General features: G+C 49.1%; 1 protein-coding gene across 3 annotated transcripts in view; it reads left to right on the top strand.

Moving 5' to 3' along the window:
- The window catches only part of dnah3 (dynein axonemal heavy chain 3), a 186555-nt gene that overhangs the window by 79922 nt on the left and 81309 nt on the right, over nt 1-25324 (top strand). For 2 of the 3 annotated variants that reach the window (XM_038820514.1, XM_038820515.1), the window contains 6 exons: nt 790-926; nt 11555-11756; nt 12669-12761; nt 16750-16860; nt 19349-19463; nt 23367-23565. In XM_038820514.1, the coding sequence (XP_038676442.1) occupies nt 790-926; nt 11555-11756; nt 12669-12761; nt 16750-16860; nt 19349-19463; nt 23367-23565 (857 nt within the window). The remainder of the gene's footprint in view (nt 1-789; nt 927-11554; nt 11757-12668; nt 12762-16749; nt 16861-19348; nt 19464-23366; nt 23566-25324) is intronic. The other variant, XM_038820516.1, reaches the window with a different exon arrangement.

Below are 25324 nucleotides of genomic sequence, written 5' to 3'. Positions count from 1 at the left end.
AATAATCAAAGAATATACTACACTGCTACAATACTAAACTATGCTATCAGCTAAGCGACCTCACATCTACTCAGTCTGGCTCCCTTGCACTCTCCCGCAGAAGTCAAGGAGGCATATGATATTTATATGGTTGCTCTATAGCACCATCTAGTGACTAGAGTAGTGACATTACCGTATCCCTTTATGCTCCTTACAATATCCACATATTGTGATCCCATCTCCTGCAAAGAGCCCATGCCCCATGTGGGCCTCTACCCACGCCATCTGGAGTCTGCGTGTATCCCCTTCCAGTAAGTGATATGGTATCCTTTGGACCTCCTTCTTTGTGTGTGTTTCATGCAGCCTTGTTGGGGTTCAGCTTTCCCCCGGTCTTCCCTTTCCTTCCTTTGTTCATCTTCTTCATTCACCTCCTGCCTCCCGTTGTGCCCTTCCACCCCACCCTCGCACAGCGCTCCTTCCACGTTACCCTTCTTGTCTTTGTCAGTCACTCACCTCGCACTCGGCCGCCCGGCGAACTGTGGTCCTTTGGACGGGTCCATGAGACCCGCCCTCCACACAGTGCTGTCCATAAAGACCAGCTCGGCCTGGAGCTGGAGGGCACGGACCGGCCTGCCCCGGCAGAGTGACGTCCAGTGGCAGAGGAGCGCGGCAGCGCTTTGGCAGGCGGGTTGTATATGTTGCACTCACCTCGAAGTCTCAAGCGATCCGATGTCTGCCTTGTGTACGCATGGTCACGGAGAATTTAAGAGCTGTCTCCGCTCACCCGGTGTTTGATTGTCTCGTTTCAAGGTTAAAGATACTCACGTTCTGGTTGCTACCGATCAGCCCAACATGCTGGAAAGGTTGCTCGAGGCTAATGTCCTTTTGGAAGACATCCAGAAAGGACTCAATTTATACCTGGAGAAGAAAAGACTCTATTTCCCGAGGTAATAATGCACTACGATAATATAAAATATGTGGCATTACCAGCATTTTCTGTTGTTATATAAAGTAAGTGGCTATATTTTGGATAGAGGGCAATTTCTTATTGTGATATTTCATGTACAATATATGATGCATAACCTTCTTGGGTATTCTATAATCTTTAGTCTGTATCTCACCATTCATATAAAAATAACACTCGCATAGACTCGCATGGATTTAGATGCAGTTACCTAAACAAACAGTGTTGCAATTTTCCCTTCACCTTGTCTCCCGTAAACTTCAAATCTGCTGTTAACAAAATATCCTGAAGTAATGTGAAAATTTGTCCTCCCAATTCTTCGGAGCACAGATAGAGTCGATGGACGGGAGGCAGGTTCGTGTGATGGTCTGGGCTGTGTTCGCAAGAAACTTCAGAGAGTCGTGAACACAGCCCAGTGTGGTAGTCACCACTGTTGCATTATATTGTATATATGGGTATTACGGTAAGGCTCCTGTACTACAGGGACAGGGGTAGATCCCTGCCTGCTGGCTCCGCCCAGTAGTGCGCTCCGAACAGCAGTTATTTCGTCAGCTGCTGCAGGTGGCCACACATCTCTGTGTAATAAAGCCTCGATTAAATTCAGTCCTATTCTTCAGCAGACATCAGAGTGGGATGGAGAGCACACAGTTAATCAGCCATAGGAAATCTAGATCTAGGAGGGCCAAGGAACAACCAATTTTATTAGAACAAAGATTTGATTATCGTTGATTATAACTGTTTCCCACTTGCTTCCTCTAAGAATGCCTCCCCAAACAGGTGCCGGAATGTGGCGACTATGGGCTTTTCACAGTAACTTCATTGAAGCCTACTCGTGACAATAAGTGATTTTCATGCATTCATTTCATTCCTTTCTCTTGGTTTCTCCAGTTCCATTGGAATTGAAACAGTCTGTGTCCCAATGCAGCAAGATCTGGACAAGGTCCAGCTTGGGCTCGCAAGTGGCAAATAACATTTGCGTCATACAAATGCCAGGCAAAGACCAAGACAGAGCCTTACAATCATCCCTTTACATTCAAGGACATTACCATCGCTGAATTCCCCATGATTAACATCCTGGGGGATGCCATTGATCAGAAAATGAACTGGACCAGCCACATTAATACTGTGGCTACAAGAGTAGGTCAAAGGTTAGGAATCCTACAGTGAGTAACTCACCTCCTGACTCTCCAAAGCCTGTCCACCATCTAATAGGCAGTCAGGAGTGTGATGAAATACTTCCCACCTACCTGGATGAGTGCAGCTCCAACAACACTCCAGAAGCTCAACACCATCCAGGACAAAGCAGTCCGCTTGATTGGCACCCTATCCACAAATATTCACTTCCTCCAGCACTTCCCACACTTCCCACAGTGGCAGTCATGTGTACCATCTACAAGATGCGCTTCAGAACTCATCAAGGTTCCCTAGGCAGCTCCTTCCCATGACCATGACCATCTTGCAGGACAAGGGCAGCAGATACCTGGGAACCCCACCACCTGGAGGTTCCCCTCCAAGTCACTCAACACCCTGATTTGGAAATATATCGCCGTTCCTTAACTGGGTCAAAATCCTGGAACTCCCTCCCTCAGAGCACTGATCTCCTTCTGCCCAGAACCATGATAGGGTCCCTCATCCATCCCTCCCACACCGACAGTATCCAGATTAAGAAGATCCTACTTTGTCATCCCTGCTGCTTCCACCAAAAAAAGGACATGTTCCAATCCTTTTCCCTGACAGCATGCTCAGTTGCTCTCAGGAATGACCCAGCAATCCACTCTGTCATGGTGATGAGGGAATATCAACAACTGCTGGATTTTCCAGTGCCTCCACATTTCATGAAAGAGTGAATGGAACGTACTCCCCTTGGCAATGCAGGCACAGGCGGGGAAACACCTGCACTGTTCCCCCCCCCCCCCCCCCCATTGGTATCCATTGATTCAATCTCTCCCAAGCTATTCTGATGACGCTCCATGGAAGGGCAAAGAACAACATTTTTTTTTCTCCAAGGTGCAGGGGAAACGACACAAAATCTTGATGTCAAAGCATTGTACGTTTTCAGGAAGGAGTCACCTATAGCTCTTGGGGCTAAAGGGATCAAAGGCTATGGGGGGGGGGGGGGGAGTGGGAATAGGTTACTGAGTTGGTTTCCGTGTTCCTATGCTTGTTTGGAGGGCCCATGCAGACACAGTGGGATAAATGCCCTTCTTCTGCCCTGTAACAATTCTGTGATAGTTGTCATTTTACCACTTTCGGACCTTTTATATTCAGTTTAAGAATTGTAGATCTTGACCACTGTTGTGTTTGGTCTTCTATATCCACCAAACACCTCGACTTGTCCAAACCAGAATATTTAATTGAGTCTCGTGTGGTAAGATAGCAATCTGATACAGAGCACATTGTCATGGAGTCTGCTAACTACCCCTCTGGAACTTGCACCTAGCACTGACCATTCACTTGTTACCCTCTCAATCGTCTTCTGAAGATGGCTGGATGTGTCTCCCCTTATATGGGAAACACAGGTCACATGACCGTGGTCTAGAGACCGCATGGGGTGTCTGTACCGCCACCTGCTGGTTGGAGGTCGCACACCATCCACCTATGATGTAGCCCCCAGGCATATCACCACAATCACCACTTCCATATTCTCTCAGACTGTTGGTAAACCTCTAGGACATCAGCGCCACTGGAATTGGGGGAGGCTGATGCTTTGGGTGGGGAACACCTGTTGTTGGTTATTGGCAGCGCAGCCTGCGACCGGGGGGAATGACCTTGAATTTGTTCCACCTCATTCCCAGGCCAAGGAGAGCTTTAGTATCTTTGCCAGCTATTTCTGGTTTTCCATGTTCTGCGCTACTTTGGTCCGCCTCTGGCCCTGTCTTTTAATTCTTTACCTCTCTCACTTTGGCTTCATTTTCTTTTGCACCAGCATCAATTTTGTAACGAAGCTATTCTTGCCCGTTACAAACGTTCTTTCCTGTTCCTCGCAGCTCTTCATTTGCACAATGACTGTTCTTCTCTAATTCCTCTCCAGTTCTGATGAAAGGTCGTCAACCTGAAATGTTAGCCAGTTGCTCTCTCCACCAATGCTGAACGTTTCTAGAGTTTCCAGAATTGATGCCGTTAAAACGCCCGGCCGGAATTCTCTGTCCGTTCACGCCGACAGGATTCTCCGACCCTGCTGAGCGTCAAATTCTCTATTCTCGCTGGCAGCGGAGGCGGGCGAACGCGGGTTTGGAGAATCCCAGCTCCTGGGTGAGAAAGATGCCAATTCAATGGCCATCCCACTGCACCCCCGGACCAATGACCAATTGGTTCCCTGCGTGCCGAACGCCAATATGGAGCGACCCATGGTTTTGAGGCAGAAATCCTGGAGCCTTTACCACTGCCTCAATGGAATTAACAACATATTCCCAGCCGGTGAGAGTTACGTTGGGCTTAATGAGGTGGAGTGAGTTGGGAATGGATTGGGAAATTCCCTAGATATGCGTCAAATTGAAGAGGGCACGGTCAAGAAAGCACTCGGTGACCCACCCACCACTCATTCGAAATTAAAAAAGAGTTTAAATGAACTAAACTGAGCCATGGTCCACCTCAAATCCCAGCTGCCCAGTTAACCATTCAGCTGTTTTGCCACCCTCTCTAGGGATTGGGATTTCCAGGCCATTATATTCAACGTCCTTAAGCCTTTGCAAGTCCTCAGCACCTGCATTTTTTGTTAAATGTTGCCTGAGGAATCGTTACGGCCTCGCTCTGTGTTTGCCCCACGACTACACTGAGGTATGGATGAGGTCCACTGCAGTTCATCCATATCTGGATCAGAATATTCTCCGAGTTAGACATAGAGAGAGGCATTCCCCCGGGGAAATATCCCATCACGACTTGGGTCAGAAATGGGCAGAGTGAGAAAATTCGTAGGTAAAAGCGGGTGGGGGGGTCTTCTTTTAGTTAAATTACCAGATTGTTGATGGATGGACGGATGGCTGGCTGAGTGGGTGGATAGGTGGAAATGGTTGAGGGAGGGGATAGGTGGATGGATGGTTGAGGGAGGGGATAGGTGGATGGATGGTTGAGGGGGGGATAGATGGATGGATGGTTGGGGGGGTAGGTGGAAATGGTTGAGCGGGGGTAGTTGGAAATAGTTGAGGGGGGGGATAGGTGGATGGATGGTTGAGGGGGGGGATAGGTGGATGGATGGTTGAGGGGGGATAGGTGGATGGATGGTTGAGGGGGGGATAGGTGGAAATGGTTGAGGGGGGGGTAGTTGGAAATAGTTGAGGGGGGAATAGGTGGAAATGGTTGAGGGGGGGTAGGTGGATGGATGGCTGAGTGGGTGGATAGGTGGATGGATGGTTGAGGGGTGGGGGGGTAGATGGATGGATGGTTGAGGGGGGGGATAGGTGGATGGATGGTTGAGGGGGGTAGGTGGATGGATGGTTGGGGGGGGTAGGTGGATGGATGGTTGAGGGGGGTAGGTGGATGGATAGTTGAGGGGGTGGATAGGTGGATGGATGGTTGAGGGGTGGATAGGTGGAAATGGTTGAGGGAGGGGATAGGTGGATGGATGGTGAGGGAGGGGATAGGTGGATGGATGGTTGAGGGGGGGATAGATGGATGGATGGTTGGGGGGGTAGGTGGAAATGGTTGAGCGGGGGTAGTTGGAAATAGTTGAGGGGGGATAGGTGGATGGATGGTTGAGGGGGGGGATAGGTGGATGGATGGTTGAGGGGGGGATAGGTGGATGGATGGTTGAGGGGGGGGATAGGTGGAAATGGTTGAGGGGGGGGTAGTTGGAAATAGTTGAGGGGGGGAATAGGTGGAAATGGTTGAGGGGGGGGTAGGTGGATGGATGGCTGAGTGGGTGGATAGGTGGATGGATGGTTGAGGGGTGGGGGGGTAGATGGATGGATGGTTGAGGGGGGGGATAGGTGGATGGATGGTTGAGGGGGGGTAGGTGGATGGATGGTTGAGGGGGGTAGGTGGATGGATGGTTGAGGGGGTAGGTGGATGGATGGTTGAGGGGGTGGATAGGTGGATGGATGGTTGAGGGGTGGATAGGTGGAAATGGTTGAGGGAGGGGATAGGTGGATGGATGGTTGAGGGAGGGGATAGGTGGATGGATGGTTGAGGGGGGGATAGATGGATGGATGGTTGGGGGGGTAGGTGGAAATGGTTGAGGGGGGGTAGTTGGAAATAGTTGAGGGGGGGGATAGGTGGATGGATGGTTGAGGGGGGGGATAGGTGGATGGATGGTTGAGGGGGGGATAGGTGGATGGATGGTTGAGGGGGGGATAGGTGGAAATGGTTGAGGGGGGGGTAGTTGGAAATAGTTGAGGGGGGGAATAGGTGGAAATGGTTGAGGGGGGTAGGTAGATGGATGGCTGAGTGGGTGGATAGGTGGATGGATGGTTGAGGGGTGGGGGGGTAGATGGATGGATGGTTGAGGGGGGGGATAGGTGGATGGATGGTTGAGGGGGGGTAGGTGGATGGATGGTTGAGGGGGGTAGGTGGATGGATGGTTGAGGGGGGTAGGTGGATGGATGGTTGAGGGGGTGGATAGGTGGATGGATGGTTGAGGGGTGGATAGGTGGAAATGGTTGAGGGAGGGGATAGGTGGATGGATGGTTGAGGGAGGGGATAGGTGGATGGATGGTTGAGGGGGGGGATAGATGGATGGATGGTTGGGGGGGTAGGTGGAAATGGTTGAGGGGGGGTAGTTGGAAATAGTTGAGGGGGGGGGGATAGGTGGATGGATGGTTGAGGGGGGGGGGATAGGTGGATGGATGGTTGAGGGGGGGATAGGTGGATGGATGGTTGAGGGGGGGGATAGGTGGAAATGGTTGAGGGGGGGTAGTTGGAAATAGTTGAGGGGGGGAATAGGTGGAAATGGTTGAGGGGGGTAGGTGGATGGATGGCTGAGTGGGTGGATAGGTGGATGGATGGTTGAGGGGTGGGGGGGGTAGATGGATGGATGGTTGAGGGGGGGATAGGTGGATGGATGGTTGAGGGGGATAGGTGGATGGATGGTTGAGGGGGGTAGGTGGATGGATGGTTGAGGGGGGTAGGTGGATGGATGGTTGAGGGGGGGATAGGTGGATGGATGGCTGAGGGGGGTAGGTGGATGGATGGTTGAGGGGGAGGGATAGGTGGATGGATGGTTGAGGGGGGGATAGGTGGATGGATGGTTGAGGGGGGGGATAGGTGGATGGATGGTTGAGGGGGGATAGGTGGATGGATGGTTGAGGGGGGATAGGTGGATGGATGGTTGAGGGGGGGGATAGATGGATGGATGGTTGAGGGGGGGATAGGTGGATGGATGGTTGAGGGAGGGGATAGGTGGATGGATGGTTGAGGGGGGGTGGATAGGTGGATGGATGGTTGAGGGGGGGTAGGTGGATGGATGGTTGAGGGGGGGATAGGTGGATGGATGGTTGAGGGGGGGATAGGTGGATGGATGGTTGAGGGGGGATAGGTGGATGGATGGTTGAGGGGGGGATAGGTGGATGGATGGTTGAGGGGGGGACAGGTGGATGGATGGTTGAGGGAGGGTATAGGTGGATGGATGGTTGAGGGGGGATAGGTGGATGGATGGTTGAGGGGGGGATAGGTGGATGGATGGTTGAGGGGGGTAGGTGGATGGATGGTTGAGGGGGGGATAGGTGGATGGATGGTTGAGGGGGGGGATAGGTGGATGGATGGTTGAGGGGGGGATAGGTGGATGGATGGTTGAGGGGGGGATAGGTGGATGGATGGTTGAGGGGGGGGATAGGTGGATGGATGGTTGAGGGGGGGATAGGTGGATGGATGGTTGAGAGGGGGATAGGTGGATGGATGGTTGAGGGGGGGGATAGGTGGATGGATGGTTGAGGGGGGGATAGGTGGATGGATGGTTGAGGGAGGGGATAGGTGGATGGATGGTTGAGGGGGGGATAGGTGGAAATGGTTGAGGGGGGGTAGTTGGAAATAGTTGAGGGGGGGGAATAGGTGGAAATGGTTGAGGGGGGTTAGGTGGATGGATGGGTGAGTGGGTGGATAGGTGGATGGATGGTTGAGGGGGGGATAGGTGGATGGATGGTTGAGGGAGGGGATAGGTGGATGGATGGTTGAGGGGGGGATAGATGGATGGATGGTTGAGGGAGGGGATAGGTGGAAATGGTTGAGGGGGGGTAGTTGGAAATAGTTGAGGGGGGAATAGGTGGAAATGGTTGAGGGGGGGGTAGGTGGATGGATGGCTGAGTGGGTGGATAGGTGGATGGATGGTTGAGGGGGGGGGTAGGTGGATGGATGGTTGAGGGGGTGGATAGGTGGATGGATGGTTGAGGGGGTGGATAGGTGGATGGATGGTTGGGGGGGGGTAGGTGGATGGATGGTTGGGGGGGGATAGGTGGATGGATGGTTGAGGGGGGGAGGGATAGGTGGATGGATGGTTGGGGGGGGATAGGTGGATGGATGGTTGAGGGGGTGGATAGGTGGATGGATGGTTGAGGGGGGGATAGGTGGATGGATGGTTGAGGGGGGAGGGATAGGTGGATGGATGGTTGAGGGGGTGGGTAGGTGGATGGATGGTTGAGGGGGGGATAGGTGGAGATGGTTGAGGGGGGGTAGGTGGATGGATGGTTGAGGGGGGGATAGGTGGATGGATGGTTGGGGGGGGATAGGTGGATAGATGGTTGAGGGGGGGATAGGTGGATGGATGGTTGAGGGAGGTAGGTGGATGGATGGTTGAGGGGGGATAGGTGGAAATGGTTGAGGGAGGGGATAGGTGGATGGATGGTTGAGGGAGGGGATAGGTGGATGGATGGTTGAGGGGGGGGGGGGGTAGGTGGATGGATGGTTGGGGGGGGGTAGGTGGATGGATGGTTGAGGGGGGATAGGTGGAAATGGTTGAGGGAGGGGATAGGTGGATGGATGGTTGAGGGAGGGGATAGGTGGATGGATGGTTGAGGGGGGGATAGGTGGATGGATGGTGGGGGGTAGGTGGAAATGGTTGAGGGGGGGATAGGTGGATGGATGGTTGAGGGAGGGGATAGGTGGATGGATGGTTGAGGGGGGGATAGGTGGATGGATGATTGGGGGGGGGATAGGTGGAAATGGTTGAGGGGGGGGTAGTTGGAAATAGTTGAGGGGGGGAATAGGTGGAAATGGTTGAGGGGGGGGATAGGTGGATGGATGGTTGAGGGGGGGTAGGTGGATGGATGGTTGAGGGGGGGTAGGTGGATGGATGGTTGAGGGGGGGTAGGTGGATGGATGGTTGAGGGGGGGTAGGTGGATGGATGGTTATGGGGGGGGGATAGGTGGATGGATGGCTGAGGGGGGTAGGTGGATGGATGGTTGAGGGGGGTAGGTGGATGGATGGTTGAGGGAGGGGATTAGGTGGATGGATGGTTGAGGGAGGGGATAGGTGGATGGATGGTTGAGGGGGGTAGGTGGATGGATGGTTGAGGGGGGATAGGTGGAAATGGTTGAGGGAGGGGATAGGTGGATGGATGGTTGAGAGAGGGGATAGGTGGATGGATGGTTGAGGGGGGGGGGGGTAGGTGGATGGATGGTTGGGGGGGGTAGGTGGATGGATGGTTGAGGGGGGGATAGGTGGAAATGGTTGAGGGAGGGGATAGGTGGATGGATGGTTGAGGGAGGGGATAGGTGGATGGATGGTTGAGGGGGGGATAGGTGGATGGATGGTTGGGGGGGTAGGTGGAAATGGTTGAGGGGGGGATAGGTGGATGGATGGTTGAGGGAGGGGATAGGTGGATGGATGGTTGAGGGGGGGGAATAGGTGGATGGATGGTGGGGGGGGGATAGGTGGAAATGGTTGAGGGAGGGGTAGTTGGAAATAGTTGAGGGGGGGAATAGGTGGAAATGGTTGAGGCGGGGGATAGGTGGATGGATGGTTGAGGGGGGGGTAGGTGGATGGATGGTTGAGGGGGGTAGGTGGATGGATGGTTGAGGGGGGGTAGGTGGATGGATGGTTGAGGGGGGTAGGTGGATGGATGGTTGAGGGGGGGATAGGTGGGTGGATGGCTGAGGGGGGGGGGATAGGTGGATGGATGGTTGAGGGGGGGGGGATAGGTGGATGGATGGTTGAGGGGGGGGATAGGTGGATGGATGGCTGAGGGGGGATAGGTGGATGGATGGTTGAGGGGGGGGATAGGTGGATGGATGGTTGAGGGGGGGATAGGTGGATGGATGGTTGAGGGGGGGATAGGTGGATGGATGGTTGAGGGGGGATAGGTGGATGGATGGTTGAGGGGGGGACAGGTGGATGGATGGTTGAGGGGGGATAGGTGGATGGATGGTTGAGGGGGGATAGGTGGAAATGGTTGAGGGAGGGGATAGGTGGATGGATGGTTGAGGGAGGGGATAGGTGGATGGATGGTTGGGGGGGGTAGGTGGAAATGGTTGAGGGGTGTAGTTGGAAATAGTTGAGGGGGGGATAGGTGGATGGATGGTTGAGGGGGGTAGGTGGATGGATGGTTGAGGGGGGGGTAGGTGGATGGATGGCTGAGGGGGGGATAGGTGGATGGATGGTTGAGGGGGGGGTAGTTGGAAATAGTTGAGGGGGGGGATAGGTGGATGGATGGTTGAGGGGGGGTAGTTGGAAATAGTTGAGGGGGGGATAGTTGGATGGATGGTTGAGGGGGGGATAGGTGGATGGATGGTTGGGGGGGGGTAGGTGGATGGATGGTTGGGGGGGGATAGGTGGATGGATGGTTGAGGGGGGGAGGTGGAATTGGTTGAGGGGGGGATAGGTGGATGGATGGTTGAGGGGGGGATAGGTGGATGGATGGTTGGGGGGGGATAGGTGGATGGATGGTTTGGGGGGGGGGATAGGTGGATGGATGGTTGGGGGGGGGTAGGTGGATGGATGGTTGAGGGGGGGATAGGTGGATGGATGGTTGGGGGGGGAGATAGGTGGATGGATGGTTTGGGGGGGGATAGGTGGATGGATGGTTGAGGGGGGTAGGTGGATGGATGGTGGGGGGGGATAGGTGGATGGATGGTTGAGGGGGGGGGTAGGTGGATGGATGGTTGAGGGGGGGATAGGTGGATGGATGGTTGGGCGGGGGGATAGGTGGATGGATGGTTGAGGGGGGGATAGGTGGATGGATGGTTGAGGGGGGGTAGTTGGAAATATTTGAGGGGGGGGAATAGGTGGAAATGGTTGAGGATGTGGATAGGTTGAAGTGGTTGAGGGGGGTAGGTGGATGGATGTTTGGGCGGGGGTGGATAGGTGGAAATGGTTGGGGGGGGATAGGTGGAAATGGTTGGGGGGGGGATAGGTGGAAATGGTTGGGGGGGGGGGGATAGGTGGATGGACCACCATCCTGGTGGCAGGAAGCAAATTGTGATGATGATACAAATAGAGGAAGTAATCATAACTCATACCATAGCTATAGGCAATTTTAAAACAAAGTAGAAAATAATAAAAGGATTGCACAATTATGACCTTTTCAGCATGCACATAATGACAATGTGTTTCAAAATGCAGGCTTCCTTAATTTGTGACAGAGGAAGAAAGGGCCGATCTGACTCTGCCTTTTGTATTAAAGTCCATGTTGTCCGCCTGGGTTAATTTGTTTGTGCACTTTGTCTTGTCGTTGCTCTTCACTCTAGATTCTTCTTCTTGTCTAACGATGAGCTGCTGGAGATTCTCTCGGAGACCAAAGACCCGCTTCGAGTCCAGCCACATCTGAAAAAGTGCTTTGAAGGGATAGCAAAGCTTCAGTTCGCCGATCAGCAGCAAATAGCCGGGATGATCAGCTCGGAAAACGAAGTTATTCCATTTGTTAAAATGATCTACCCTGCAAAAGCAAAGGTAGATATTTGCGCCCCATGAGTCTTCAGAGATTACAGAACAACCCAAAATATTGACAAGGGCCTCTATTCTTTACAAAACGGAAGGCTCGTGGTTAAGGTTTAACGATAACCCTTTTTAAGCAATGACTAGATGACTCCACAAATTTCACTTGATTTTCTTCAATGATAACGCCTGATTAATATTTATTCAATCACACCTTTATTGTCGAGTTCCAGCCACCTTGCTCTTCTCTCATATCTGCTAATAGATAAAATTACAATGAGAACAGAAAATGCTGGCAAAACCCAACACGTCTGGCAGCATCTGATGGAGAGAGAAAGAGGTCGGAATTCTCCAGATGTTGGGATTCTCAGTTCCTGCCGGCAGCGCATCCCTGCCCACAGGCTTCCCGGCGGAGTGGGATGGCTTCAATGGGAAATCCCATTGACAAGCAGCGGGAGTAGTGAATCTCGCCGTCAGCGAACGCCGAGCTGCCCAGAGCCCAGAGTTAATGTTTCCTGTCCTCATAACCTCTTGTTGAAGTTGTAACTTGGGAATGGTGGTCAGAATGTGAATCCACAAAGCTGGATTGACTTTGCGCTTGTCCTTGATGCACCCAGGCACGGTTTATTCTTTAAAAAGAAAATAATTTAAATGCTCCGAGCTACAATACCACTTCTGAAATAGATCTGATCCTTAATTTTGACAATTTGCAGGAAGCAGATTGCAGTCAGTGAGTGCCTGGCTGTCACCTGTTGAGAACGCCTATTGGAACATTTCCGTGTGCGCGGATGAGCAAATTGGGAGGGTGGACAAGTCCCGTAATTTCCTGGTGTACATTCCTGACGCAGTTAGTTTTCTAAAGTCAGCCCTCATCAAAGTGTCTCATAAAAGTGAAGCTTATTAATGTGTGTGCTTTCTCAATCTTAGGGTATGGTGGAGAAATGGCTTTTGCAAGTTGAAGAGATGATGCTGAGCAGTATAAGACATGTCATTCACGAAGGTATTACCAACTATGTTCAGGTAATGGGACTTAACTGTCAATCATCATTAATCCATTTTGTTTACACATTTTTGTAAGATTAAGATACTAAATCTTGAAAATGTATTTTTGTTGTATTAGTATTACTATGACAAACTGGCTTGACTTTGCTGCCGCTTCTTCTTATTTGCATGGATCTTTTTGTTTTCCCACTTGTTTATTCAGTTTGGTTTATATATTATTGATACCCGTGATGCACTTGTTCGAACGCAATCACAAGGATCCCTGTCTAAATCTGCAAAATCAAAACAAGAAACACAAAGCTCGCAATCCATTGTCGCTTGTCTCCCGACTTCTGTCTTTCCCACACTGGAATTAGCCACAGGGTTTAAGAGCAAGGCCTGGGAGTGTGAACCATCAGTTACTCTTTCCTTGTTACTATCAGGGAAGCGCTACACAATCCGTACTGCCCCATGGCTGAAACCTTGGAGCTGGCTAGGAGATTTCAAAAACTGAAACACAGCCTGTGTTAACAGTTGCCTCGATTTTGCCCACATAATAATTGACCTGACCAAGAACAAGGTAAACGCTGAGCCAGGGGATGTTCTAATTGAATCCCATGTCAGCTGCTGATCGGTCATGTTGTAGGATGAATCCATCAGTCTACTCTCAATCAACACTAAAGTGATGGAAGGGATCATCAACAGTGCTATCAAGCAGCACTTACTCAGCAATAATCTGCTCAGTTTGGGTTCCTTCAGGGTCACTCAGTTCCTGCCCTCATTACAGCCTTGGCTCAAACATGGACAAAGGAGCTGAACACCAGAAGTGAGGTGAGAGTGGACATCAATGCAGCATTTGACCGAGTGTGGCATCAAAGAGCCCTAACAAAACTGGAGTCAATGGAAATCAGGTGGAAAACTCTCTGCTGGTTGGAGTCATATCTGGCACAAAGGAAGATGGTTGCGGTGGTTGGAGGTCAATCATCTCAGCTCCAGGACATCACTGCAGGATTTCCTCAGGATAGTGTCCTAGGCCCAACCATCTTCAGCTGCTTCATCAATGACCTCCCTTCTATCATAAGATCAGAAGTGGGGATGTTTGCTGATGATGTGCAATGTTCAACACCATTCGTAAATCCTCAGATAATGAAGCAGTCCATGTCCAAATGCAGCAAGACCTGGACAATATCCAGGCTTGGGCTGACAAGTGGCAAGTTTCATTCATGTCACCCAAGTGCCAGGCAGTGACTATCTCCGACAAGAGAGGATCTAACTCTCTCCCCTTGACATTCAATGGCATTACCAATGCCAAACTATCAACATTCTGGGGGTTACCATTGATCAGAAACAGAACTGGACCCAGCCACATTAATACTGTGGCTACAAGAACAGCACAGAGGCTGGGAATCCTGTGGCAAGTAATTCACCCCTTGAACCCCCAAAGCCTGACCACGATCTACAAGGCACAAGTCAGGAGTGTAACAGAACACTCTCCACTTGCCTGGAGGAGTGCAGCTCCAACAACACTCAAGAAACTTGACACCACCCAGGACAAAGCAGCCTGCTGGATTAGCACCCCATCCACAAACATTCAAACCCTTCACCATCGATGAACAGTAGCAGCCGTGTGCACCCTTAACAAGATGCAGTGCAGGAACTCACCAAGGCTCCTTAGGCAGCACCTTCCAAACCCATGACTACTACCATCTAGAAGGACAAGGGCAGCAGATACCTGGGAACCCCACCACCTGGAGGTCCCCCTCCAAGTCACTCACCACCCTGACTTGGAAATGTATCGGCCGTTCCTTCACTTTCGTTCAATCAATGTCCTGGAACTCCCTCCCTAACAGCACTGTGGGTGTACCTACACCACATAGACTGCAGCGGTTCAAGAAGGCAGCATCATCTTCTTGAGGGCAATTAGGGATGGGCTCTAAATGCTGGCCTAGCCAACAACATCCACACCCCATAAATAAATAATGAAACAAAAGCACTGTCTGTCTTGCAAGCTATAGATTAAACTGTTTGTATTGCAGGGAATTTCCACCCCACAATAATTCCTATTTTTGGGTTCCCCTTACAACCTGCTCTTGTAATCAAGAGGGTGAGTATATAACCCATCCATGTTCAGCTATTAGTAGGTGGTCACTGTTTGATTCTCTCACTCACCTTTAGGCAGGCACCACACACACATAAGCCTTCTGTATGTGACGCACCATCGTCAGAATCAGAGGCATAAAGCTGTATTCTATCAGTCCCAAGGCACAGTGTGCATGTAATACTGAATATATCTTTGGTCTAACACAGATAATTGGTATTTTCCTTTTTTATGAACAAGTTATTTCTGCCAGTTTTTGTTTTCATGCCCTGGTTTCTTCCCATTTCCCACTGCACCCCGCCTGGCCCCAGGAGTTTTGGGATTCTGAGGTTTCTTCCCATGGATTCTGGGGTATGAGTGTCCAGAAAGGTGGGAGAGTCCCTGTCGTTACAAAAATGGTGGAGGAGGCCCAAGTTAGAAAGTTCCACCTCCAAACATGGCACCTTCCATTTTTCAGGGGGCGGCGTGTGGGAGCTTGTTCTCATGTACACTTTGGTGGTTCACAGAGGCAGATGTTAAAGTGCCGTTGCCTGGGGTTGATCTTTTTTTCGTTACTGGGATGTCCAAAACACAACTTGGTACATTTTAGACCTAGTAGTAGAGGCCTACATCTGCCGGACTTCCTTGGGGAGGTAATGTACCCTATTGGACAGGACACCGAGGGACCTTTATGGCGGGCCAGGTGCATTTGGCAGAGGTAAGTTGTCCCTGGGATTGTTAAAATTAGATATGAATATTTGTAAAAATTGCAAAGGCTGTAAGCACCTCAAACCTTTTGGACAATTGCACGGAGTGAGGCTCCTCCACTTCCACCCTCTCGATCCCCTTTCCTCCTCACTTGCAGTCACACTCTCCTGTCCCTGTCGACTGACGAAAGGAGAAGACCCTATCCTGAAGGGTATGACCATCTCCTGGAGCAATGTGTCCAGGTAACACCTCTTCTCCCGCAGTGTCCACCACTTGGCCAGCAGATCCATGGCTCTAAGCCAAAGCTTCTCAAGCCGCAGACACTTACTGAAGATATGTTACCCTGGATCACATTGGCATCCAGGAACTCCCACACCCTAATTTGCACATTAATTATTTTCTTAATTTTGAACTGCATTGTTGCCTAGAAAATCATGTGTTGATTTTAATATGTTTGTTACAGTAAAAGTCTTAGAACATGAAATCTTGTTGTGTGATCCTTTGAGTCGGTCACTGGGAAATGCATACCTTTTATTTCTAAAGTTATCAGTTCTCGGGATTGTAACAGTATTCTCTTATAATTAGCATATTGATTAATTCAGGCTCAACAATATAGCACATACACAATGAATCACAGAATTGTTACAGGGTATAAGGAGGCCATTGTGTCTGCACCGGCTCGCCAAACAGGCATCATGGCTTAATCAGAATTCCCCTGCTTTTTCCCGGATCCCTGCACATTGTCCCTATTCAAGGAACCCTCTAACGCCCTCTCCAATGCCTCGATTGACCCTGCCTCAACCACACTTGCAGGCAGAGCACTCCAGACTGGCTGTGTGAAAAAGTCTTTCCTCCCATCATACTTGCTTCTTTTGTAAATCTCTCTACATCTGTGTCCTCTCGTTCCTGATCCTCCTGCGAGCGGGAAGAGATTCCCCCTACCTACTCTGCCCAGCCCCGAATGGCTGCTTTCTAAACTGCATGATTCTTGATGTCTAGCAAATAAGTATAAGAGGTGGTATCTCTGTTACTGGTCATGGACCAATACAGACTGGGTTGTGGCGAGCTATGGGAGCTCCAACTAGTTGGACATGGTTGGAGTTGGGGCAAAGTTGTGAGAAAATGAGTTTTGCCCACACGGTGATTTTTGGAAAGTGTTCTGTAACCATCTACATCAATTACTTCTCTTATTGATGATTGAAAATATTTTAAGTGTGTTTTTTTTTATTGGATTTCTTTAAGCTACCTCGCAAAAAATGGGTTCTCCAGTGGCCTGGGCAGGTGGTGATATCAGTGTCCACAGTCTACTGGACCAGTGAGGTCTCCGAGGCAATTAGAGATGGAACTTTAACAGTAAGCTCATGTTCCTGTGTGTGTAGTGTGTGTGTAGTGCATGTGTAATGCGGGTGTAATGCGTGTGAGTGTGTGTGTGTAGTGCGTGTAATGTGTGGGTGTGTGTAATGTGTGTGGGTGTGTGTAGTGTGTGTTTGTGTGCAATGTGTGTGTGTGCAATGTGTGTGTGTATAATGTGTGTGTGTGTACTGTGTTTGTATAATGTGTGTGTGCAATGTGTGTGTGTGTAATGTGTGTGTGTGTGTACTGTGTTTGTATAATGTGTGTGTGCAATGTGTGTGTGTGTAATGTGTGTGCGCAATGTGTGTGTGTGTAATGTGTGTGTGTGTACTGTGTTTGTATAATGTGTGTGTGCAATGTGTGTGTGTGTAATGTGTGTGCGCAATGTGTGTGTGTAATATGTGTGTGTGTGTGTAATGTGTGTGTGTAATGTGTTTGTGTAATGTGTTTGTATAATGTGTGTGTGCAATGTGTGTGTGCAATGTGTGTGTGTGTACATAACCAATTTGAGGCACAAATTGTAGAAGGTGTTAGCACAATGCCATTTTCGTAACATACGAGGAAGCAGGAGGTGGCATTGAGCAGGTGGAAAAGGTGGTAAAGACAGCACCTTGTTAGACTTTCTTTCTTCAGAAATATAAAAGCAACATAACACAATACAATCACTTATTTTTTGATTTTTCCATTAATAATTCATCCCCCGCTCCGCTCCACCATCCTCATTCGAATTTCTGGAGTCTGTTATTCTCTTTCCTGTTTGTCTGCTAGCTAAAGACAAACGGACATGGAATACACATGCCTATTGCAAAAGCTGATGCTGATTTTTCCACAAAGGGCGGGAATTGTGAAATGGCGACACTGAGGTGGTCTGAGGGCTGGAGAACATGGGCCCAGTCTGTGAAACACCTGCCCTGCCCTCCTCAATAAGGCAGCCAGCTGTGAATGGCTGTCGCAATAAACAGACCGTATAAACTAGGAGCAGGAGTGGGCCATTCAGCCCCTTGAGCCGGCTCCACCATTCAATACGATCATGGCTGATCGCCTCTCGGCCTCAACTCCACTTTCCTGCCCGTGCTCCATAACCCTTCAACCCATTGCTGATTAAAAATCTGTCTATCTCCTCCTTAAATTTGCTCACTGTCCCAGCATCCACCACATCCCACAGATTCATGACCCTTTGGGAGAAGTAATTTCTCCTCATCTCTGTTTTAAACCTGCGACCCCCTTATTCTAATACTATGACCTCTTGCTGTAGCTTGCCTCACAAGATGCAGTAAGATGCTGCATCAGCTCAGCATCCACTTTGTCAATACCGTTCATCATCTTACATACCTCAATTAGATCCCCTCTCACTCTTCTAAACTCCAGAGTATAGGCCTAAACTGCTCAATCTCTCTTCAGAAGACAAACCCCTGGAATCAATCTAGTGAAAATCCTCTCAACTGTCTCCAATGCATCTACATCCCTCCTCAAATAAGGGAACCAAAACTGTGCCCAATACTCCAGGTGCGGTCTCACCAATGCCTTGTACCATTGCAGCAACACTTCCCTACATTTATACTCTATTCCTTCAGCTATAAAGGGCAACATTCTATTTGCCTCCCTTATTGATGCACTATCAATTATGACGAGACGAGAGTAGAGAGTAATCGAGGCTTTATTAAGCAGAGATGTGTAGCCTCCCGCAGCTGCTGCTGAAATGGCTGCAGCTCGGTGAGCCCACACATTTATACTCCGCCTACTGGGCGGAGCCAGCAGGCAGGGATCTACACCCGTACCTGTAGTACAGGAGCCTTACCGTAATACACCTCGTATGCAATATATATACAACAGTGGTGACTACCACACTTATTACCTGCTGTACCTGTATACTAGGTTTCTGCGATTCATGCACGAGGACACCCAAATCCCTCTGCACCGGAGCACTCTGAAGTTTCTCTCCGTTGAGATAGCAAGTTGCCTTGTTATAGTTAAGCGGTATCTATAACGAAACAGGTGCAGCTATCGGAAAATCAATACAATTTACTCTTCGGGTACATTCTCACAGCAACCTGTAGAAGCCAAGTAATTAGAATATCAATGCTGTAAAGATGTAAAAGCAACCTGAATCTGACCTGACAGTGCAACAGAATTAATTCAGACTCCTTTGAGGGAAGAAAATTTCTCTTCTTTGGAGTCAGTTTGGGCTTTAACACCCGAGTTCCATCGTTATACAAGGCTGAAATTGCCTCATGCCAGCATTAAGCCTGTGATGTAGGTGTACCCTTAAACAATTGAATGTCTGAGGTAGCATCAATACATTTCAGCTGATATGTTATAGTAAAGCTGGAGAAATCTTGGAAGAGAAAGGCGTAACTAAACCATCCTCTTCCGTGAACGGAAGCTGGAGGAATAAACTCATTGACATTCAGAGTTGATGTTTTAAGCACTGCACCTTTCCTCGATTATTATTGGATCAAAACTTCAAAATGCCATTATTATTTTGCAGGATTATTTAACGAAAAGCAACGAACAAATCAGTGAAATTGTGGAACTGGTGCGAGGAAAGTTATCTGGCGGAGAGCGTATGACTCTGGGAGCACTCACTGTCATTGATGTACACGGTAAATAATCGCTTACAGTCTCTCATATTCGTAAGGAAGCAGCAGGTGCTTGTTTCAATAACGTCTTGTTTACTTATTAAAAACTGCAAGGTAGATATTCCTCTTGGGCGGTGGCATGAATCATCATAGAATTTACAGTACAGAACGAGAACCCACGCACACATGGGGAGAACGTGCAGACTCCGTACAGACAGTGACCCAAGCTGGGAATCGAACCTGGGACCCTGGAGCTGTGAAGCAATTGTGCTAACCACCGTGCTACCGTTTTGCCCCTTAATGAAATGGGCCGTATTGGCTTGGCCGCCCAATTATCCACTGTTACATTCCTTGCCTTGTTCTCCAAGATAGCCAGATATGTAGTGTTGACAAAGAATATAAAAATAACAAGTTTAAATCAAAATAAATTTATTTTACACTACTAAACTTGATTAGGTTCGCACACTTTACTAAGTAACAGATAATAAACTAATAATACTGAATCTGTAGTACAGTAATCAGTATTCTCTCTAACTATTAAACTACATTCTAACTCAACCTCGTGCTATATGTCTACAACGAAATCTCCCTCTGCTTTCTCATCAGATTCTCATCTCCTCCCAGAATTCATGGAGATGCTGCCTTATATACAATAACTTAGTAACGCCATCTAGTGTTGAGTTGCACATGGTTTCTGTTGTTAACCCTTTACTACACTTGTACGATATATATATTATTATATATACACATCATCTGATATTCAATTCCATTGACTGCAGTGGAGCTGAATATCAGTCAATCCAATACTGCTCATTTTGCACCACTGCATGCGAGGAATTTCTTCTCCAATGTGTTCTGGGGAAGCCACATTTATTCCTCAACTTGTGTTGCCCCTACAACTGGGGGTATTGAGAATCAGCAACATACTTTGAGAGGATATCTTGTGGCGCACTGGGTGGCCTCTGAGCCAGACACAGACAGGTTCGAGTCCCACCCCAGGACCTGACGGTTAAGGAAAGTGCGTTTGTAAACAGGCTGAGTGTGTCAACATGCCAACCCTGCCAAACATTCCAATGGCTGGCGGTAAGAGCGGGAGGAACTCCTGGTCAGGCACGCTTGATGTGGGTGACGCCTCTCGAGCTGTAAGCCTCTGGCGACAGACTAGCGACCTGTTCCAGGAATTATTAGGCATGGAAACAGAGGAAAGTCTGCCTTGGAAGAGAATTGGAATTGGGGCATAAAACCATAAGATATAGGAACAGAATTAGGCCACTCGGCCCATCAAGTCTGTTCTGCCATTCAATCATGGCTGATATTTTTCGCATCCCCATTCTCCAGCCTTCTCCCCATAACCCCTGATTTCCTTATTAATCAAGAACCTATCTTTGTCGCAAAGACATTCAGTGAATTGGCCTCTACAGCCTTCTGCGGCAATGAGTTCCACAGATTCACCACCCTCTGGCTGAAGAAATTCCTCCCCATCTCTGTTTTAAAGGATCGTCCCTTTAGTCTGAGATTGTGTCCTCTGCTTCTAGCTTTTCCTATAAGTGGAAACATCCTCTCCACATCCACTCTATCCAGGCCTCGCAGTATCCTGTAAGTTTCAATAAGATCCGCCCTCATCCTTCTGAACTTCAACGAGTACAGACCCAGAGTCCGCAACCGCTCCTCATACGACAAGTTCTTCATTCCGGGGATCATTCTTGTGAACCTCTTCTGGACCCTTTCCAAGGCCCCAGCACATCCTTCCTTAGATACGGGGCCCAAAACTGCTCACAGTATTCCAAATGGGGTCTGATCAGAGCCTTATACAGCCTCAGAGGTACATCCCTGGTCTTGTATTATTGAAGCAGTTTCATTATGAACTGAACCCCTAATCTCCGGTGTCGTAACTGCAAGAATGCTTACCCGCCACTGATCTGAGCGATCTTCTTCTGTGAGGCAGTCAAATGTTTTGAATTCTTCCACAGGCCGTGAGTCTTAATGGTAAGGCCAGCATTTGTTACACACCCCACAGTGCTCTTGAGTTGCCTTCCTGAACTGCTGCAGTCTAACTGGGCGCAGTGACACTTTCAGTGTTGTTAGGAGGGCAGTTCAAGAGTTTTGATCCAGGGACAGTGAAGTAACAGTGATAAAGTTTCAAATCAGGATGGTGTGCAGCTTGGAGGGGAGAGTTGGTGGTGTTCCCATATGTCTGCTGCCAGTGACTAATGTTTCAGGTTAGGTTTGATCCCCGGATGCTTTGACCTCCGTGGGTGACAGTAAGCGTGCATTAATCAGCCACAGTGGAATGGCTTTTGCCCCTGAATATGTTACAGCAGTGCTGGGCAGCCCGGGGGCCACATGCGACCCACCTGTGTTCTGAGTGCAGCTGGTGAGGTATTTTGTTAACCATGGTCCTCGAGCAGGGTTACCACATTCCACTGGTATCTGTCTGAGCAGCTTCCTTCTTACCAGTGTGACTGAAGTGATATCCACATGAAGTGAGGCCGTGCTGATTACACAGAACATTGACCGTGAGAGCTCTGAGCCCAAAGTGTAAATATTTACTTTGTTTTTTGCCATTTGAAGTTGATGATAGATTTATTAATATATAGGAACAGGAGTCGGCCAGTCAGCCCCTCGAGCCTGTCCCACTATTTACTGAGATCATGGCCTACCTGTGACATAACTTCTTATATCTGCCTTTGGCCCATATCCTTTAACATCTTTGCTTAACAATAATCTATCTATCTCAGATTTAAAATTAACAACCGATCTTGCTTCTACTACTGTGTGTGGGCGAGAGTTCCAAATCTCTACCGCCCTTTGAGTGAAGAAGTGCAGCCTAACATCTCTCCTCAATGGGCAGGCTCTGATATTTTACACTACGCCCTAGTTTTAGAATCCCCATTTTTAAAACATTTTAGAGTACCAAATTCTTTTTTTCCCAATTAAGGGGCAATTTAGCGTGGCCAATCCACCTACCCTGCACATCTTTGGGTTGTGGGGGCAAGACCCACGCAGACATGGGGAGAAAGTGCAAACGCCACATAGACAGTGACCCAGAGCCGGGATCGAAACCAGGTTCTCGGCGCCATGAGGCAACAGTGCTAACCACTACGCCACCGTGCTGCCCCCTGTTTAGAATATATCCAACCAGTGGAAATAGTCAACCTTTTCTGTCTTTTCCTGTTAATATCTTGTAAAATATAAATGATTAAGTACTTCCTATATCTCATTATGAAATATTCGACGTGTATTAAATGCATTGAATCTTATTTGTGGGGTTATGGTTAGTGAACAAGTCCAATTTCAATCTTTCACTGACCTCGGTTGCCCATCACTGCCTTACAGTAACTCCTTCTGGAAGGCATTGTCATGATAAGCAGACACACACACAATGATATACAGACAAGCAGCTAATGGACACAGAGAACAGGACATGACCAATAAGCAGGCAGGACACTCAGGGGTGGGATCTGACTATAAAAGACACGTGTCACTCACACTCCGCCACTTTCCACTGATGTACATCTAGAGAGTCAGTCAAAGGTGTTGTTACAATCTCACACCTCCCCCACGTGGCTAAGCGCTAGTTTGGTTCAGTCAGACAGAGTAACCACACTTAAATTAGCAGAGAGTCGAACTCACAGAGAACTGTGCTAACTGTGCCATTAGTTCAATAAACCTGATTGAACAAACTTCAAGGTCTGGAGTATCTTTCTGATCTAAGCCGCATCCAGGTGTAGCCAGTGTTAGACTAGTGTACCTAACACGACAAACATTGTGTGTATCATGGGGGTGGGGGGGGGGGGGGGGGTGTTGAACACATCCATGCAAATTATAAATCCCAAACCTCGTGAGAGGGAGGGAATGGAGGAAATGCAGGGAAAATGGTACGTAAATGGTGCATGGTATATCCTATTGTCTGTTCTGTCCCTGTAGCACGTGACGTGGTTGCTGAACTGGCTGAGGCTAAAGTAGGAAGCCTCAATGATTTCATGTGGATTTCCCAGCTGAGATACTACTGGGAGGAGAATGATGTTATTGTGCGAATGATCACTACAGTTCTGACTTATGGTTATGAATACCTGGGAAATTCAGCAAGGCTTGTTATAACGCCCCTCACTGATCGGTGCTACAGGTACAATAGAGCATACTTACTTTTTCTCAAATTAACAGAAACTTGCATTGTCACCGAAGGTATTGTTGAAGAGACATTTCATAGATTCATAGAATTTACAGTGCAGAAGGAGGCCATTCGGCCCATTGAGTCTGCACCGGCTCTTCGAAAGAGCACCCTTCTCCCACCCTATCCCCATAACCCAGTAACCCCACCCAACACTAAGGGCAATTTTGGACACTAAGGGCAATTTTAGCACGGCCAATCCACCTAACCTGTACATCTTTAGACTGTGGGAGGAAACCAGAGCACCCATAGGAAACCCACGCACACACGGGGAGAACGTGCAGACTCCGCACAGACAGTGACCCAAGCCGGGAATCAAACCTGGGACCCTGGAGCTGTGAAGCAATTGTGCTGACCACTATGCTACCGTGCTGCCCACAGTAACTTACATTTCTGAGCTTCTCGCGTGGAAACTGCTTACAATAATAATAATCTTTATAGTGTCACAAGTAGGCTAACATTAACACTGCAATGAAGTTACTGTGAAAAGCCCCTAGTCACCACATTCCGGCGCCTGTTCGGGTACACAGAGGGAGAATTCAGAATGTCCAATTCACCTAACAGCACGTCTTTCGGGACTTGTGGGAGGAAACCGGAGCACCCGGAGGAAACCCACGCAGACACAGGGAGAAGATGCAGACTCCACACAGACAGTGACCCAAGCCGGGAATCGAACCTGGGGCTCTGGCACTGTGAAGCAACAGTGCTAACCGCTGCGCTACCGTGTTACCCAGGGAAGATGAATTAATTTTGCAAGCTAATTTCCTAGCCCGTAACTTCCGGTGGAGTGGTAATTGAGTTGGATTGTCAATCTGCTCGGAGTTCCAGCTGTTCCCATCCCATCCGACCTTCCCATTCAGGCCAGGTGGGATCCATGTTGTGCAGCACTTTCCCGCGGCTTTGTGTCTGGAGCTGTAGCATCGGCAGTAAGGAGGACATTCTCTCTTATTTACAGCACTGGGGGAGGGGGGGGGGGGGGGGTGTGGATGGCAGTAAGGGGGAGGGAATTGGGAGGAGTTCCATGGGGTGGCTGTGGGGGAGGCAGTTCTGTGGGGGTGTTACCTCGGAGTGAGAACTTTTGAGAGGTTTTGATTCTCCTAACTATTCTTGGGTGATTATTGCTCGAAGAATGTCAGAACTCTCCGAAGTTGCGATTTAAATCACAATTTTGGATGGTTCACAATGTAAGGCAATTACCCAAAGGATGGTTGGTGGGCAGCACGGTCGCATAGTGGTTAGCACTACAGCTTCACAGCGCCAGGGTCTCGGGTTCGATTCCCGGCTTGGGTCACTGTCTGTGTGGAGTCTGCACGTTCTCCCCGTGTCTGCTTGGGTTTCCTCCGGGTGCTCCAGTTTCCTCCCATAAGTCCCATAAGACGTGCTGTTAGGTAATTTGGACATACCGAATTCTCCCTCTGTGTACCCGAAAAGGTGCCCGGACGTGGCGATTAGGGGCTTTTCACAGTAACTTCATTGCAGTGTTACTGTATGCCTACTTGTAAGAAGTCTTAGAACACCAGGTTAAAGTCCAACAGGTTTGTTTTGAATCACTAGCTTTCGGAGCACTGCTCCTTCTTAAACCTACTTTTGACAATAAAGATTATTATTATTATAAGTTCGAACGTCCCGAGAAATTGATGCGCAATCCTTACTTGGGAATATCTGGGATGGGGGCAGTTCGGGCGCGTATTTCTCCAGCGCTTCTTTGGGTACC

The sequence above is a fragment of the Scyliorhinus canicula genome, chromosome 15 (assembly GCF_902713615.1).
Source record: "Scyliorhinus canicula chromosome 15, sScyCan1.1, whole genome shotgun sequence".
Lineage (NCBI taxonomy): Eukaryota > Metazoa > Chordata > Chondrichthyes > Carcharhiniformes > Scyliorhinidae > Scyliorhinus > Scyliorhinus canicula.
Note: the sequence above shows the minus strand (reverse complement) of the source record. Positions and strands in the feature narration are given on the sequence as shown.